We start from the raw sequence: 20,063 nt of genomic DNA on the forward strand, positions 1-20,063 counted from the left end.
GGAATTGTCTAACAATGCATTTCTCAGAATGTATCCCCATCGTTAAGTAACATGTGACTGTACTAAAAACTGATGTGAAAAGAGATCAGAAAATAAGACCAAAAAATTACGTGACTCACCCATGGGCATCAACCAGCGGACAATAGCACCTAGAACTGTTGTGTATCTGAATACAAATCTGCCGCTTCCATAACGACACCACATTGTGGCTATGATTGAGCTTTTTTTGGCAAACAGGAACTTCTGTGGAAGTCTTTTCCTGCTGATTTAATGATACGACTTTTTGATTCGTCCCATGATCATGGACTGAAATCTGTGTTTGGACCCCTACTCCTCCTTTGTGATGTGCCAATTTGTTTTAGACACTTAGTTTCATAAAGCTTTTCTGAATATATTAGTCCAATTGTGCAAAAATCTGTGACTGGTGTCATCGTGCTCCTTTGGCATAATTTCAGATCTATACAGTAGATCTGGTTTAAATTATTGGAGCTTTCTGAGCTTATGGATTTTTTCCAAAAGGCATGTGTTTTTTTAAAATAAATGAATGGGTGTTGACTACTTAGCATAGTCCCAATAATTGGTTGATTCAGTTCAAAGCTATGAGTTGCATTTTCTATAATCTGAACTACCCCAATGTCTTTTTAAAACATGGCTTTTACTATCCACCTTTCTAGGCAACTTTCCTACTTACCAGCCTCCTTGTTCACATTCTGCTGCTGTTGGAAACAGGGGATATATCTATGAACCCACTGGGGAAAAAGACAAGCAGACTATCTTTGTATTAATGTGCATGCTGCAATGAAGACACAATCAGAGGACAAGACTTGTTACATGATTCCCTTCTCATGCAACAGAAAACCGATTTACTTAATTGCCTGTGCTTAAGGGTAATGTCATCTTGTATGGCTTACTGTTTTATACTGATGGGAGAATATTAAGTTACTAATGGCACAAGTCAATAAAAAATTCATAGGCCATGAACTAGCATGTTAGAGAAAGAACAGAATTGGCAAGTGATAGCATCAATTTATGAAATTTCATGTTTCAGACACCTGACTTGTACAGAGATGACTTTATTCCTTCTGTAAAATCTATCAGTGCTATGTAAATCAAGATAGTTAAATTACATTATAAACTCGAATGTTTTTAACTCCAAGCTTTTCTGAAAGATGGCTGCAATCTGGCTCAGTCTTAGTGTTTCTTTGTAACTGATGCATATTACAATCAAACTACTTTGGATTTTTCAGTCTTTCATTACACATTTATTCAGCATTAGCTAACACAGAGGAACTGTACTGGATAGACTATTATCAACAGCTCACAATCCAGCTGAAAAATCAATCACAAACATAATTAACTTCATTATAATGGCAAAGGTGACTAATGTTTCAAATGGAATTCTTCAATAATTAAAAGAAGCAGAAGAGCTGGATTAGAGAAGCCTTTCCAAGATTGGGTAAGGAGTCTTTATGAAAGTAACATTTTAGGCTTCTTCTTGAGGCCAAGGGAAGAAGAAATTGTTAAATTGTAAGACAGCCTGAGTATGGAGTAGAGAGCTAGCTCAGAATATGGCGTATGCCTTTTGCTATCATGACAGAAAAAAGCAGTGACAATTTAAAAATAAATAGACATTTACAACAATCGTAAAAGTAAAGCTAAAAGATTTTAGTAATTGGTGAAGTTCTCAAAAGTCGTGAATCAGTCAGAACAATTAGAGAAGTAGTAATTCCAAAATGGAATAAATGGATGCTAGAAAATAGAAGAGGTACTAAAATTATACTTAATTATGGCTAGGTATCTAAACGTCTCAATTTCCCTTTTCCTTTTAAAAACTTTCTTTTTTCTGCACTGGCTTCCTAAGGTTGCCGTAACGAAGTACCAAAAACTCGGTGCCTTAAAACAACAGAAATTTATCCTCTCACAGTTCTGATGGCTGCAAGTCTGAAATCAAGGTGTTGGCAGAGCCAGGTTCCCTGCAAAATCTCTAAGGGGAAACTCTTCCTTGCCTCTTCCAGCTTCTCATGGCCCCAGGCATTCCTTGGCTTGTGGCAGCACACCTCACCTCCGTTCTGGGCCTTCATCCTAATTGGTCTATCTCTCCTCTGTGTCTGTGCTTCACATGGCATTCTCCTCTTTGTGTGTCTATATCCAAATGGCCTTCTTATTATAAGGACACCAGTTATACTGAATAAGGGCTCATTTTAATCCAGGATGACCTCATCTTAATTTAACTAATGGCTTCTACAATAAGGCAATTTCCAAATCAGTTCACATTATGAGGTATTGGACATTAAGAATATATTTTTGGGAGGACACAATTCAACTCAAAACACCATTCTTTTAAGTTGCATATAATTTTAATATATTAACATGCCGATGTATACAAATACATACATTTAATAAGAAGTCTTTGTCAAATGAACACAGTTGAGTTGACCATCATGTGGCTTTCTGCTTTACTGAGGCCTGTATGTGAAGTCCATAATGACAAAACCAGACTTGACTGTCCACCGTGGACCTCTTTACCAAAAGAATGAAGGTGTCCTTGAGTCAGTGCAAACAGTCCCACAAGGGAAGCTAGGTTTGTCATTCCAGATTCATAAACATGCTGTGAGGCTTACCGTTAGTCTGGGTGGCTCACCAGGATGAAGCCACTTCTTGACCATTCTCCTCAAAGGGACAATTTTTCCTTAAAATCTGTAATTCTTTCTAATGTGGAATCATCACAAAAGAGGAGACAGAATGGAAACATTAGAAAGTATTTGTGTTGTGGAAACACACCGGGTTTGAAGTTCCACCACTAACTAGCTGAGTGACTGGCCAAGTTAATAAACTTCCAATCCTCAGTTTGTGCACCTGTGCAATGAAGCATCTTACTGCTAATATCTGGTGGAATTGTGAGGATTAACGGTGATGATGCACCCTGGCCTGACACACTAATTGGGATCAAGCACCTGGAGGAGACACTTAGTAAGTGCAGCTTTCTCCCAATTCAACACATATGTGTCATGCTGAAAAAAACACCTGTAAAAGAAAATCTTCCTTTCCATAGGATACTAACAACAACAACAACCACAAAAGTAATGAAAAGTAACATTTACTATAAATACAACATACATTAATTTTAATTGTAATTATACATTGAAGTAAAAGTGCTCAATTTCTGGTAATTACAAAAATAAAATTAGATCAAAATAGAATTGAGAACCGCTCAACCAAAACCACTTATTTAGAAAACATTTCTAGAGCATCATCTATATGTCAGATAATTTTCAGAGGCAATGTGTCAGAGACACGTGCAATATGAAAAGTATGAGGAAAGTGCCACAACTTACCCCACCAACTTTCTCAAAGTGAGATCCGTCTTTCTTAAAATCTGCAAGGGCCCCATTGAAATACCAGGTAAAGATGATATCTAACAGTGGGTCATGTTGTACCTGGCAGGGCAAGATGACGCTTTCACCAACAGAAACATCCATGTTAGATGGTGCCAAAGTTATTCTCGTTGGTTCTATTGGGGAAATAATTTTTCAGAAAAACAGCATTTTATTGTGATAAAAGACATTTGCACAGGCAGACTGTTCATCTGACTTATACTCTGTATGTCTGTAGATGCATATACATAAATATACATACATCTATATAATTAAAAGTATTCAACATTAAAATAGCCATTTTGATGCAGAGCTACATTTCACTGGATCTATAAATTCTTGTTAAAGAAATTAGGATATTTGAACTTGTAGGACACGTAAGTTTAAAAATTAAAGTCATGTGTAAACAACAGTTATATTATTATTAACAAAATCAATTTCAACTTAGTTTTATTGTGTTTTGAAATGTAGGGGTAGAAATAGAAAATACTGTGTTTTCACCAACTTTGACTAGAAATTACATTATCATCAAAATCTGAACAGACATTTAATGGTAGCCTGGATTTGAAAGATATAATACAAAAGATGCTAGAATTGGTACAAACAGGAGGGGTACTATGTTAAAATGTTAATTAATGTCTGTTTTTCCCCAACGCAAATGTCCACATGCACATTTCTTTCTCTCTGTCGTCACCACCTACCTTCCATTTGTCTATCATGAGTTAAAATTCTCTTGACCCCATTTTCCCACTGCTACTCCACATTACTTTGCACTATGTTGGATGAAAAGTTTTCAAAAGAGTCATTTATGCATATTGTTTACAGTTATGCTAGTCAATTCCCTCTTTAACTCAGTCTAGCCAGGCTTTGGTCTTCCCAACTCCCCTGTCCTCACCAAGGTCCTCATAACCCCCCTGCTGATGTATCAAAAGGTATTTCACATCATGAATCTCTCTGCTCAAAACCTTGCAGCTGCTCCACTTTTCAATCCAACTGAAAGAAATTCCTCAGAAGGTCTACAAACTGCTTGCATAATTATCACTTAGAAATCTGTTAATTGACACATTCAACTCCATGAAATCTTTGTCCAAATATCTCCTTCTCAGTGAGGTTTATTCTGATCAACCTGTTGCTAATGCTCTAACTTACCTCTGCCACCGTGTGCCTCTTTCTTGTTTACAATTTTTGCCTTCTAATAATTTTCTTCTTTTTTATTCCTACTGTTATTTTCTTTCTCCTTTTATAGAAGGTAATATTCATGAGGACAGTATTAGTGATAATGTGCTCAAGGATACAGCCCAAGCAACTGGCAGAGTAGGTGCTCCAATTTTTCATGAATGGATAAATGAACAAAATATATCCACAACTTTAAGCAATTCTTATTTATATCCTGTTATTTCCTGGACTTGAACATCTCCAGAAAGAAATCAACTATAATGAAAAAGACAAAGTGTATCCAAAAGACCCGAAGACCTATTTTAAATAATAGAATTTTATTTAAAAATAAAGGCCGGGCGCGGTGGCTCAAGCCTGTAATCCCAGCACTTTGGGAGGCCGAGACGGGCGGATCACGAGGTCAGGAGATCGAGACCATCCTGGCTAACACAGTGAAACCCCGTTTCTACTAAAAATACAAAAACTAGCCGGGTGAGGTGGTGGGCGCCTGTAGTCCCAGCTACTCGGGAGGCTGAGGCAGGAGAATGGCGTAAACCCGGGAGGCGGAGCTTGCAGTGAGCTGAGATCCGGCCACTGCACTCCAGTCTGGGCGACAGAGCGAGACTCTGCCTCCAAAAAAAAAAATAAATAAATAAAATAAAAAAATAAAAAAAATAAAAAATAAAAATAAAAATAAAAATAAAATAGAATGAGATCATCGACATACGCTATTTGTAACTCTTATTGCCTATCATCCCAGCACAGTAAGTAATGTGTTCCCTGGTGCACATTGTGCTGTGCTAAGGAAATATTGTTCCCTTGACTTTCACCTGTTATTTTTAACCTGGTGCATAAGTGCAAATACAGGTTCTACCTTCATAGTGTACTGAATATTGTGAAAAACATAGTTAATTTCATCATAATAATATATCTTATAGTGAATCCATATGTAAAGCAATATTTAAGAAATGGACCTACCTGTAACAACCAAATGTGTTGTACCATTTGCTTTCCCAAACTGGTTTTCTGCCATGCAGGTATAAGTTCCAGCATCAGCTTTAGTCACATTGGCTATTTTGAGTCCTCCATCTTTTAATAGAGAAATTCTAAAGAAAAGACAAATAAGATAAAAAATGTATAATAGTCATTTTTTTTCCAAATGAATATATATATTTTTACAGAACGTGTTGCCTTAAGCTAGTATTTTTAAGGCATGATCGACCAGTCCTTAGCTTTTTGGGAATACAAAAAATTAAAAGAAAATTGACCCCTCACTCACATACATAAACACACACACAGCATTGGATGACAAAAGATGCTTCACCAATTTGAACTTTGTTCAATAGTTTTACTCAGCATTACTTATTACACCTAAATTGAGAGGATGTACATATCATATAAGTATGAAATTTTTTCAAAAAAAATTAATATATATTGTGGTAGATTATCCATGGAGTTAGCTTAATCAATTTAAAAGAAATACAAAGTAGGCAGAACACTATTTCCCTTAAATTTGAAACAGTATATGAGAAACGTGAAGCTGCACATCTTTTATTATGAACTGAGAGAGCCACATTGCCCCAGTAAAAACCCAAATTTTCCAGAAGAACATTTGGGTGGTCCCCTGTAAGCTAGTGAAAAGGGCCTGGGCAAAGCCAATAAACCTTACCTTAGAGTTTCTGAGTATACACTTAGAGTACTTAAAGTTTTGGCATCTGACTAATTAATTAAGGAAATATAACTGAGTGCTTTACATACAGTTGGCACTATAAGAGAACCTGGGATTATGGGGTGAGCAAGACAAAAAGTCTTCACCTTCATGGAGATAATAATCCAGTGAGTAGCATAGACAACTGTATTATTCTGTTTTCATGTTGTTGCTAAAGATATACCTGAGACTGCATAATTTATAATGAAAAGGAGACTTAATAGACTCACAGTTCCATGTGGCTGGGGAGGCCTCACAATCATGGTAAAAGGTGAAAGCCACGTCTTACATGGTGTCAGGCAAAGAGGAAATGAGAACCAAGGGAAAGGGGTTCTCCTTATCATGAGACTTATTAACTACCACAAGAACAGTATGGGAGAAACCGCCCCCAAGATTAAATTATCTTCCACCAGGTCCCTCCCACAACATGTGGGAATTATGGAAGCTACAATTTAAGATGAGATTTGGGTGGGGACAGATCCGAACCATATCAACAACAAATAATTAAATAAGTAAAAATAAGAAGTTCTGATTTTTGAGTAGTACTCTGAAGGAGACAGAGAGGGTGATACAATAGAGAGTAATTACTTTAGGAGGAAGGGTTTCTAGGATAGGGTGCATTAGAAAAGCCTCTCAGAAGTGGTGTCATTTGAATTAAGAAAAAAAATGAGATGGGATTAACCTGTCATTAGTCTGATCACTGTATCTTTATTGCCCTAATTTGTCTCCTCATAATTATATTCCTTTTCTTTGAATTCCTAAAATAATTACTATCCACATAATGCATTTAACACTTGAGTGTCTTTATCTTTTATGGCTCCTATTTTTGATACGTGAGTGAAAATGGATGGTAAACTTCTTAAAAATATTTGCAACCCCAGTATCAGCACGGCATCATATATGCAAACTGTGGTAACTAAATGCCTCCAAATTCTGGGCCATTCAGTTGAGTAAATAGGAAAAATACTGAAGACATTAGACTAGAATGAAGGATCTCAATCTGTAAAAATGTTTATTGCAAAATTTTAGGTGTGTCTCAAAAACGTTACTACAAGAGTTTCTGTATAAAAAATGTACAAGATATAGATTTTCTGTTTTATTTATATATGCATGTGTTTGTATATATACATGTGTATATGTATATATATCCACAATATTTTTCTCCTCCAGTAGACTACAGGAGACTGTCACCTAACACTTTAGGTATATATTCCTTCATAGTCTATTTTTCACTTTCACTTTCATCCTGGTTATACTTTCTTCAGTGAGAAAATCATGGTGGAATTAGAGCTAGCACACAAGTTCATGATCCTGGGTAGAGCTATCTATTGCGGTTTGTTGTGCATATGATTTTTTTAAAAACTGTGTTAAGGTATATTTAAAATAAAAAGGTTTGGAGGCAATGACCTAGAAAGCTCATCAGGGACCCATGGCACTGCATGCCAACTTGAGGAACTACAGAGAAAGGTCAAAAATTCCAAGAACTTTCCTAGGAACTAAAAACAAAACAAAAAGGGACATATCTGATTCTCCTCATGGGACCCTGAGGGTTGTAATGCATTTTTTTGGGTGTGAAATGCCTCCCATAACTTTACTGGAAGAGATAATCAAATAACTTAAAAACATCTCTTTATATCTTAGCCTATCTGACAACGAAGATTTTCCCAATGAGAATATAATAATAACTTGAAGAAGAAACCCTGCAGAGAAGTAGAAATAAATGAAAATTTAGGACATGAAGACTGGAAGTTTTAAGGAACCTGGAGAAAAAACTTAAAGACATGTCAATCTGATCATGTGATCCTGCCCTCCTCCCTCCACTTGTCCAGGCAAACCTTGCTTAGAACCCACTCTTTGGTGTCACATTGCCTGGGAGATACAGACTATATCCTAAGCCTGAACCATATCCTCACATCAGGACCTCTGCTTCTCTCTAACTTCATATGGCTTCATGAATTCTTTCCCTTGCTTGCTTTTCTCCAATCACACAAGCCTTCTTTTAATGGCTTTTATGCTTCTTTTTGTCTCAAGGTCTTCATAACAACTTTTTCCTCCCTCTGGTTGACCTGTATTCATCCTTCAGACTTCACTTACTTTCCTTTTTTTTTTTTTTTTTTTTTTTTGAGACGGAGTCTCACTCTGTCGCCCAGGCTGGAGTGCAGTGGCCAGATCTCAGCTCACTGCAAGCTCTGCCTCCTGGGTTCACGCCATTCTCCTGCCTCAGCCTCCCGAGTAGCTGGGACTACAGGTGTCCGCCACCTCGCCCGGCTAGTTTTTTGTATTTTTTAGTAGAGACGGGGTTTCACAGTGTTAGCCAGGATGGTCTCGATCTCCTGATCTCGTGATCCGCCCGTCTCAGCCTCCCAAAGTGCTGGGATTACAGGCTTGAGCCACCGCGCCCGGCCGCCAGACTTCACTTACTTTCCTGAAACCATGAGTTGGATTTGGTTTTCCTGTCTTTGATCAAAACATTATCTGTGCTTTCTTCATAGCACCCATCAACTGTCCAACTATATATTTGTGTGCTTATTTGACTAATATATTTCTCCTCCAGTAGACTGTGTGCTCTCTGGAGGCAAGGATAATATCTCGCTCACTCACCACTAAATTTGTAGACCCCTGAAAAGTGCCTAGCACAGAGTAGACATTCAAAAATAAAACTTGTTGAATGAATAAATGACGGTATGCTGTTAGAGAGTCACTATAGAGGAGTTCGGATTAGTGAAGCTGGGTTGTAAGGCACTGACACCTTATAAATAATAAGGAAATAGATTCAGAAAGTGTGCAGACTAATACAAACACACACACACACATATGTGTGAACTAATTGGATATATATATAAACACACACACACACACACACACACACACACACACACATATATATAGCTAGCCCTCCATATCTGTGGGTTCTGCATCTGCAGATTCAGTAGATTCAATCAACCAGAGACAGAATATATTTGAAAATAAACAGATAACAATACAGCAATAAAAAAGTACAAATGACAGAAAAATACGGTATAACAACTGTTTATACAGCACTTACATAGTAGTAGGTATTAAGACTATTTAAAGTATATGGGAGGATATGCATAAGTTGTATGCAAATGCCAAGCTATTTCGTGTAAGGGGCTTGAGTATCCATGGGGCTCTGGTGGATACCAAGGAAATACTATGTACACATATGTAGACACATTATTTACATATATGTAGCAAAAAAGATAAGGCAATAGAAGACTGAATAAAGAGAATTTAGAAATGCCTTTCCCAGGATAAGAGAACTGAGAATATGCTTGCACTTGTTAGAGAATAAGTCAACAGACAGCAAGAGACTGAAGATAATGGGATGGAAAAAAAGAGTGAGAGGAATCTGTCAGAGAAGTCTTGGAGGAAACAGAGAGCATGATCAAGACCCATGCTCCCAACCCATCTGATTGCTAATCCCATCAGTAAAATTTTGGGGCCATGACACCCAAAGAGAATGATACTTGATCTGTAGTGTTGCTCAATAAATTTTACCTATCATTGTTATCAAAAAGAAAATGCAGATGTGATGGAGAATTTTAATATGCAAAGACCAGAAGCTGGCAGATTACATCAAAAGGCTGGGAAGATATTTAAATAATAAGGCAAATTAATCTGCCCTAAATTATAGGTTAGAGACAGAATGGGAAGCTTCAAGAAGTTGTGGATCTCCCACTTCTATGATTAGTAAGCCTTAAAACAAAGTAAAAATGCTTCTTGTTAACTGAACATTATTGAACTTAAATTGAGAGTTTCTGATTTGGAAACTACAAAACAGAGGTAGGTAATTTCAGGTATCTTCTACTATGCAATGAATTAGTTTAACAGCTAACTTTCCACTACAAATACAGAAGTGCTAGGAACAGAGGAAGAACTAGAAATCCTTGTGTATTAGGTTTAGTAACTTTCATCTAGCAAACTTCAAGTCAAGCAAATCATGCCCATGTTAAATGATAATGTTTCAAAGGCAAAACCTAACACCTTTAGAATCACAGACAGACTTCAAAGCAAACATATGGACTCTCAAAGAATGCAAACTCTGTGTATGTTATAAAAATTTGAACTAATTGGATATTTTCTTCCTAAATTGGTTCTTCCAGTAAGTTCTACGAGGCCCACAGGGCATTCACATAACAAAAAATAAACAATATTCAGTAAATGAATGGAGTTTAATTGTTTCTCAACAGAAAACCTTCAATAACCCACGCTTCCCTACAGAGATTCAAAGTGAAAATTTTATACCACTTCACTATAAATGAAATTGCATTCTAAGTTTTCTGAGAACAGGTTTATCTGCAAATGGGTAGAGCTGAAAATGTAGATAACGAAGAGTGACTCTTGTCTTGGCACAAAATGTTAAATAACAATTTATGAAATTAACATTCAGGAATGCAGTACTCCAGTTTGCTTAGGGAAATGTGCAATTTAAATCACCGCGGCATTTTAACTCCTTGATCAGTTTTAATAATACATCTTTATGCGTACCTTTTTATTGGTCCGTCCTTTTGTAGTAGGAGGTTAATTATTTCATTTAACTTTGTGCAATCTATGGTTAGCTTGGGATAAGTAAATGTAATTGCTCTAAGCTGCTCTAATGGTTCATGCTGTAATTCAGTGATGGCATTAAATTTATGACTGTTAAAAAACCTTGTTTATTCATAAAGTATACTGTTGTCTAGGCAACATTGACCTGTACTTTATGATGACATTTAAGCATCCATAATAATGCTCTGTTTTAGAATGGAGAAAGTATGAAGTATTATGGAAGTCAAAGCAGGATTTCTGAAAATACTGTTTTTCCGTGCCTATATTCTTCTGATCATTACAGTAATTTATTCAACTTGAATTTTAACAAACACACGGCAACTCTACATTTTCTGAGGAAGCATATCTCAGGGGAGATGCGATCACATGAGATCGTAATGATTAAACTGCTGTGTAGAAAATAACAAGGCTATTTTATATGGTACTTTCTGAGTACATATTATAAGAGATGGAAGCTTACAATCAGATGTAAGACAAAAGTACTCACAATGCATGTATTACAGGATAAATGACAGTTAAGAAAAGCAAATATATATTGATGGAAATGTATGAGAAAATAAACATGAGAGAAAAAGAGCATACAGTATATGTTCTCATTTACAACTATGTATGTTCTCATTTACAACTGCTCTCACCCCCACATTATTGGTGAAATAACTACTCCCCCTTGAGTTCAAAGATAACCTGCAAACAGTATTTAGGAAAATAGTATTAGCGTTTTTATTCTTCTACCTATCCTATTTTGGGCTTTCGTGTTATAAATTCAACAGTGTTAGTATAGTGATTTATTGGTTAGGAAATTTCCAAGGAAAGGAGTAGCAGAACGGAGGAGATCAGCAGTTAATTATCCTAACTTTGAGTAAGTACCAGGCTAATAACAAGCAGCTCTGTGATTTTGTTGAACATACACATTCTATGGAACAGACACCTAGAGAAGATGGACCTTGGCTCCACTCTAGAACCTAGAGAAAGATAATGAATTCATATCATTTAACAGGTCCACATATTCATAAGTGGAAAGTCAATAATAAAGGAACATTTTCACTTTTATAAAATGTTTCTAAATGCATATTAACATGACAAGTATATTTAGAGCTAAAATTACTTTTATGACAATGACTGAATAGTTTTTCCTACTAAAATGGACTCAAACCTATAGAAGAAAAGACCCCTTTAATGGGATTTCCAGGCTAAATGATTATATACAACTATCATCTAAGTAATTCATAAGTCCCGGGCAATACTCCCATCTGAAACATTTGCATTCTTATTCAAAGGAGTCTTTGGAAAAATTAGAAATACTCAGATGTATGAAGTAGTAACACAAACAAAGGAAAACAGACAAATGAGACAAATGATTATTTGATGTCTATGTATTAAAAGAAAATTTCAAAGGGGATAATCATTAAGGTTCAAAGGTCCCTGATACTTGGCACTATTCTTCTATGCCTCAGAGAGAGATATATGAGTCTAATCAGGGAAAATAAAAATGTTGGCTTTATTCGTTGTATTACAGATAAAGCTGATACAAAACTGCTTAGATGAGCAACAATGGTTTCCTGATATTTCACTCCAGAATTAGGCAGGCTTAACCTATTTCACTCCAGAATTAGGCAGGTTTAACCTTCCTGGCCCAGGCAGACAACCTCAGGCCCTCCCCGTAAGGGCAAGCACCATTATTGCATGGTAAAGAGAACAGCAAAATACACCCACTCTCTATGTGCAGCAAACACCATAGAGAAAGAAGGGGAAAAGTTGAGCTAGAGCGTCAGGGTCTTCTACAGAAATTTAGGAGACAGACACTTTCTTTGGGGAGTCATCAGAAAGATCCAAATGTTACTCCAATGATTGTCCTTCTACTTAGAGACTTAGAAGTCCTGGAATGGAAGTCATTCCACACTAACGTCAAAGTGCAAGATACCTGCATTTTATGCATAAGGGGAAGTTCATCACCTCAAGGTATGTAGAGGGTGCTGAATATTTTTTGGCTGTCCAGAATGGATTCCTCATTCTTTGGCAACTAACATTGATTTTCCTTGAGGAATTCTCTGCCCCTATTGAATGCAGTCTTGGTAGGGCTATGAATCATGGTGCTTTGTCCTGTCCTAGCCATGGGCTAGACATATAAGTCAGTATTTTTCAAACTTTACTGTGTACCAGTTATCTAGTGGGCCCACCATCAGATTAGGTGTGGGATGGGGCATAAGGATTTGCATTTTTAACACATTCTCAGGTGATACTGGTGCTGCTGATATAGGGACTGCACTTTGAGAGAAAATGTTCTAAGCTATGTCCACTGGACTCTCCCTCTTCAGACTCTGATTTACAACAAAAAGACAAAAATAATCGTTAGTTCACTCAGCCCAGCACTTGCCCCAACAAGATGGTACAATGCTTGCTGCCAAGATTTCTGGAGCCAGTTTCCTATACATTCTTAAGTCAGGTTGTGCATCTTAGCTAATAACTGTTTGTAATATCCTTAACTTAATTCTCAGCTAGAGTTCACAAACCCTTAAAGGATACAAATTATGAAATGTTGGTGCTTTGTACATAGTAGTTTTTTTCGATAAATATTTGTTGTCTCAACAAATATGCAGAGTTCAGAAATAATCTTCTATGTAGAGAGGACAAGGTTTTATGACAGATCAAGAGTGGTCCAACTAACACCCTGCCCTGCTGTTGAGTTCTTGCAAGATATAACAGTTTTGCCCTTTTATCCCAATTCCAAAGTCATCCGCTTTTATTAATATCCATCAATATTTAAGTGGTTCATTTACAACTTTACACAGTGTTTTTTTTTTTTTGAGACGGAGTCTCGCCCTCAAGCTCCGCCTCCTGGGTTCACGCCATTCTCCTTCCTCAGTCTCCTGAGTAGCAGGGACTACAGGAGCCCGACACCACACCCGCCTAATTTTTTTGTATTTTTAGTACAGACGGGGTTTCACTGTGTTAGCTAGGATAGTCTTGATCTCCTGACCTCGTGATCCGCCCGCCTCGGCCTCCCAAAGTGCTGGGATTATAGGTGTGAGCCACCGCGCCCGGACATTACACAGTGTTTTTAACCTTTCTAGGACACAAGGTTCTTTGAGTACTTAAAAAATCTGGGAAACCTCTCTGTAGAACATATGTATACACACACACAAAAACAAAACAAAACAAAACAAAACAAAACAAAACAAAACAAAACAACAGGTTTCACACAACTGAGGAGGGGATCAGATCATCTAAGATACATGGCCTCAGGTTAAGAACTTCTGCTAGCAATTTGATTCACCCAATGACGCAGAAGTAGGTTTGCAACCTCTTTGTCTTAGCAGCTTCAGTGCTAGCCTTTCTAGAAATGCTTCACTGACGTTTTCTTTTATGATGACCAGGTACATTTGATGATGGGTTCCTTACAAATTATCTAGCAGTAAAACAAAACGATAATGTTGCTCAAGAACCTGGGTCTTGAGTCACACATTTGTTCATACAATAGAGAGGGCTTCAATTTGCTTTCCCAGTAACATCTCAGTCCTGACAACCTGAACATTCTTGTCCCTCCTCCAAACAGACAGTTTCTCACCAACTAGTCAAGTGCAGGTTCTGGTGGGCCAACACACCTTTCATAAGGTAACAAAAGTTTAGTGCTAGTTCAATGGACTCATTTAAGCATCTGACTCTTCATTTGTACTGCAGCACCTTCTCTGTATCTCAGGTTCTTGATTCTGAGCATAACCTTGAAATAACATCTACTCCAAACTTCTACAAACATACGTGAGAAATAATGAGATATGGTGAGAAATAATATTCATGGAAAGTTAGCTAAAAGAAATGTGGCCTATGTATTCCTCAAGAGTCTTGAGTGTTAATATTCAAAGTTACCCTTAAGTTGTGAACAGTAAAAGAATTAACCTTTAAAATTGATTGTATTTGACTTTAAGTATGAGGAGTATAAGTACTGCATTACTCAGTGTTCTCTCTGTGGGCATCCACTGGATTTGGACACGCACATAACATTTCTTGGCTAGGAAGAGTTGTGTATCTCCTTATCAAATGGTTTTATTTTATCTTACAGATGCTGTGGATTGTTAATTAACAGTATTTTTCTCTGTTCATTTGTTACCACAAAGCTCTCAGCGAAAACTGTGGATCTCAACTAAGTTGGTATATATTTTGTAAACTAATTTCATACATTCATTCCACAAATATTTATTAAATTTACAATACAGACCTGGCTCTGTCATAAGCAGTAAAGATTCCCTGGTGAGGATTTATGCTGTTCTTAAGAAACTTACATTCTAGGCAACTGGAACACTGGCATATTTTTTCTCCTCAGCGTTCAGTTTGTGTATTACTTGATAAACTGTCTCAAATTCTTTGTGAAATATGACATGATATAAGTAAATGAAATAGACTAGAAGATATAAAGTTATTAAAAGTAGGCTAGAGTAATAAAGAAATAAAAAATACAATAAAGTATAAGTTTATAAAATTATCTAAACTAAAAAAAACAAGATTTTACTAAACTTTGAAATACTATTGTTTTCTCAAGTAAATTCATAAATACTAGGAAAAAATGTGTTTAAAATAATCTTTAAGCTAAAGGTGTTTCTTTTTTTAGTATTTGAATGTAAAAGGTTAGAAAATAATATCTTATTTTCCAAAACAGGATATTTATATATTCCACCTCAATTATATACATTTTTTAGAATTTCAGACTCAAAAAGGTTGAGATACTCTCATCTTCCCATAAATACTACTCTAGCAATGAAATCTGCATTAAGACAGAATTGTAAAATACACAAATAAGATCACGAAGTGGAAAATAGGTCAAAATAAAAAATGAATTGTTCTGAGAGAGGCAGAGAAATTCACCTCAGTGTAATAATTCTATAGACTTTGTATAACAGATCATAAATTATGAGTAAGTCCTCTCCAGGGATCAGAATACAGGAGGCAGAAATCATCATTACCAATCTGCATTTTCATTTCTCTTTCACAGAAGTGTAAGGGAAACGGTGCTTCACTGGACATCTCATTTGACGTCCATCCATCCATCTATCATCCATCCATCCACTCACCTGTTTCCATGAAGGGCTTCGGGGAGGGGGAAGAACATACTAAAATACAGCACACTCCATATTTTTTAATAGAAAGCCTCAAGTAGAAATCTATAAGAAAATCAATTTTTTACATTTCTAAGAAATAGTTGCAATAAATTAAATTGGAAAATTATAAGTACTTTTAAGACATGGGAAGCTGTCCAAGAAAGAGTGAAATGCACTTCAACAAATATTTGTGGAGTACTTAAAATGCAGTAAGTGTTTTGGAAAATACAAGTATGAGTAAGAATTATTCCTAATCTTTTAGACACAGTCTAAAGGTCAAGTTGGGAGCTGTATAATCCATGTACAACAAACACAAAATGTGATCATTAGGTAGGAAATATTATGTCATAAGTACAAATTCATCCAGATCTACCTCAAGAATACACAGTCTTTTTTTCTCAGTTTCCACTACTGTGACCCTAAACCAAATCTCCACCTCGTTCTGTCATCCAGATTTGAGTGCAGCAGCATGATCACAGCTCACTGCAACCTCCAATTCATGGGTTCAAGCCATCCTTCTGCCTCAGCCTCCTAAATAGCTGAAACCACCAGTGTGCACCACCATGCCTGGGTAATTTTTCACACTTTTTGCAAAATGAGTCTCACTCTGTTGCCCAAGCTGGCCTTGAACTCCTGGCCTCAAGTGATCCTACTACCTTGGTCTCCCAAATTGCTAGGATTATAGGTGTGAGCCACTGAGCCCACCCCACAAGGCCTTTCTTGAAATGTACCATATAATGATACTTTCTTTTTCTTTATGGCTAAAAAAAATTTATCTTTTCCACTTATTTATATTCTTTCTGTTCCTTATGCAAGCTCCATGAAGAAGAGACCATGTCTGTCTTAATTCACTGTGGTATCTTCAGAGTCTTACACATGGCAGGGCATGTGGTAGGTGTTCCAGATTGCATTTCCAAAAGGTGAACACAGTATTTCTCAACTCTTTTGCCCCACTTAATCCTTGCCACTCTCCCATTAAAAGGTTCATTGATGGATGACTAAAGAAAATGTGGTGCATATGTAAACAGAATATTATTCAGCCTTACAAAAGAAGGAGATTCTGCTATTTGTCACAACATAGACGAACCTAGAGGACATTATGTGAAATGAAGTAAGCCAGACATAGAAAGGAAAATACTGTATGATCTCACTTATATGTGGAATGTTTTACAGTTGAAAAAAAAAAAATAGAATGGTGATTGCCTGAAGCTGGAGGATGGGGGAGTTGGAGAAATGCTGGTCAAAGGACAAAGGTTCCATTATGCAGACTGAGTAAGCTCTGGAGCTCTAGTATACAGCATGGGAATTATAGTTAATTGCACTGTATTATGTACTTGAAATTGCTAAGAGTGCTGAGCTTAAGTATTCTCAACACACACACACACACACACACACACAAATGGCAACTATGTGGGGTGATAGATATGATACATTAATTAGCTTGATTGTGGTACTGACTTCACAGTGTATACATATATCAAAATATTACCTCGTGCTCCTTAAATATATGTAATTTTTACTTGTCAAGTATACCTTAATAAAATCGAGGGGAAAAAAGTAAAGTCTAACTTCTCGCCCTTTGAATTTGGATAGCTTGTGACTCACTGGTCACCAGTGGAATGCAGGGAGAGTGATGGTGTCTTCAGAGCCTAGGCAATTCAGCTTCCACCTTTCTAGCTTGAACATTCACTCTTAATGCCTTTAGCTGCCCTAGGTAGGCATTATGACTCTTGCTGAGGCCATGATAGCGTAGGAAGCCCACTCGCCCATGCGGAGAGACCACAAGCAGAGGCCTTGAGCTTTATGAGAGGAGAGAGTGTAATGTACACCTATCTTCCAGCTGCTGTCTCCAGCCCCCATCCCACTGCAGCCACAGGAGACACACCGAGCAAATACTGCCTTGTTAACCAATCTCTGCCGGAATGTCTGACCCATGGAAACCTTGAGAGATGATAAAATGATTGTTGCTTTACACCATTACAATGTTTTAGCAGGGCACATGGTGCCTCATGCCTGTAATCCTAGAACTTTAGGAGGCAGAAGTAGGAGGAGTGCTTGGGGCCAGGAGTTTAAGACTAGCCTGGGTAACACACTGAGACCCCATCTCTAAAAAATATATATATATATAAATTAGCAAGGTGTGGTGGCGCATGCCTGTAGTCCCAGCCACTCTGGAGGCTGAGGCAGGAGACACATGTGAGCCCAGGAGTTGGAGGCTGCAATGAGTTATGATCATGCATGCCATTGTACTCCAGTCTGGATGACACAGTGAGATCCTGTCTCTCTCAAAAAAAAAAAAAAAAAAAAGTTTTAGAGTGATTTGTTATGCAGCAAAAGTTAATGGGAACAGAAGATGTTAAATAAATATTTGATGAATAAATGAAAGTTGAAATGAACAAAGATGTACAGAGCAGAGGCTGAGGGTACAAAAAGTGATAAGGAGAAGGCTTTGCAAGAATACAGGTGAGATGGTCTTCTACACAAACAGACATAATACACTGTGTTAAGTGATACTATTGAATATATAAAGAAACCAAAAGGGTAAAACAGAAGAAAGAGCAATTATCTTGCCTATTCAGCTCCAGAAAGGCTTCCCATAGCAAGTAACAATAAAGCTGGACCTTGACTGATATGTAAGGGTTTTCTAGGTTGAGAAGAAAAGATATTCCAGCCAGAGAAAACTGCAAGACTACAAATACAGAATGCAAGGAGATTCTGCTTCTTTCTCTTCTCCTTTCTTTTCAATATTATTCAAAAGGTAATGACATATGAACTCTTGTACTGCATCTTGATTTTGTTAAAACAGTCAATATTCTTACCTCTAGAGAAAGCTCCTTTTTCCCCCATCTTAAAAATATTAGAAGAAAAAATGCAAAAGTATCATGTAATGATATCGGGCATTTCTATGATTGTGTTAATATTTTTTTCTTTGAATTTCAAGTGAGAGCAGGGAAACAGAATAGAGATTGGTCTATGGTTAAATGCATGTGGGATTTTTGGGCCGGAGTGAGAAATGCTGTATGACCAAAAGAATATGGTATAGGTAGTTATTTCCTGTAAATAAAACATTTATATTGAGCAAGGATATGAATTATTTATCCAGTTCTAACAATGAACTGGCTTGAAGTAGATTCGAATCCCCAGCACACTCAGATTCATTAACCTACATTCCCCTATCAAAATCACAACACTGACAAAATAGATTTTAAGGTGGCCTTAACTTCTATAATCCATAAAGACCAAACTTGAAATATGGATCTAAGAACTGCAGGGTTATCTGCAAAATTTAGTTGATATGATTTTAGAGACCATGTGTCAGCAATCGGTTTAAAATAATATTTGGGTGGAATTTACTTAAGAAGGTTTAAATAATGTGGAATTCAGTTGATTGTTCTAAAAAAGAAAGGTCTGTACTCACCTTTCTTCTCAGCTCAGACTTATTACTCTTAAGGCATCTGAGTAACATGATGAAAACAGTTAAGAAATAATAAAGAAGACATACTAGCAGCAAACAAACATGAAAAAATGCTCAACATCACTAATTCTCAGAGAAATACAAATTAAAACCACAATGAGATACCATCTCACACCAGTCAGAATGGCTATATTAGAAAGTCAAGACATAACAGACGTTGGCGAGGGTACACAGAAAAGGGAACACATATACTGTTAGTGGGAATGTAAATTAGTCCAATTCTTATGGAAAACAGCATGGAGAATTTTCAAAGAACTAACAACATAACTACCATCCAACTCAGCAATCCCACTTCTGGGTATCTACCCAATGGAAAATAAATCATTCTAATAAAAAACCACCTGTACTCCTATGTTTATCACAGCACTATTCCCAAGAGTAAAGTCATGGAATCAACCTAGTTGCCCATGAACAGTGTATTGGATAAAGAAAATACGGTACATATACAGAATGGAATATTATGCAGTCATAAAACAGAATGAAATCATGTCATTTGCAGCCACAAGGATGCAGATGGAGGCCATTATTGTAAGTAAATTAACGTAGAAACACAAAATCAAAAAACCACACGTTCACCCTTATAAAGTGGGAGCTAAACAGTGGGTACACATGGACATAAATATGGAAACAACAGATCTTGGGAACTCCAGAAGTGGGGAGGAAAGCAGGGAGACCAGGATTGAAAAACCATG

At 36.8% G+C, this 20,063-nt stretch overlaps 1 protein-coding gene across 1 annotated transcript in view; it reads right to left on the bottom strand.

The window, feature by feature from the left end:
* CNTN3 (contactin 3) overlaps nucleotides 1–20,063 on the bottom strand; it is a 340,550-nt gene that overhangs the window by 65,989 nt on the left and 254,498 nt on the right. The window contains exons 12-13 of the mRNA XM_033210477.1: nucleotides 5,508–5,635; nucleotides 3,336–3,511 (exon numbers count right to left, since the gene is read on the bottom strand). Coding sequence (XP_033066368.1) covers nucleotides 3,336–3,511; nucleotides 5,508–5,635 — 304 coding nt within the window. The remainder of the gene's footprint in view (nucleotides 1–3,335; nucleotides 3,512–5,507; nucleotides 5,636–20,063) is intronic.

The sequence above is a fragment of the Trachypithecus francoisi genome, unplaced genomic scaffold, assembly GCF_009764315.1.
Source record: "Trachypithecus francoisi isolate TF-2019V2 unplaced genomic scaffold, Tfra_2.0 Lachesis_group0, whole genome shotgun sequence".
NCBI lineage: Eukaryota > Metazoa > Chordata > Mammalia > Primates > Cercopithecidae > Trachypithecus > Trachypithecus francoisi.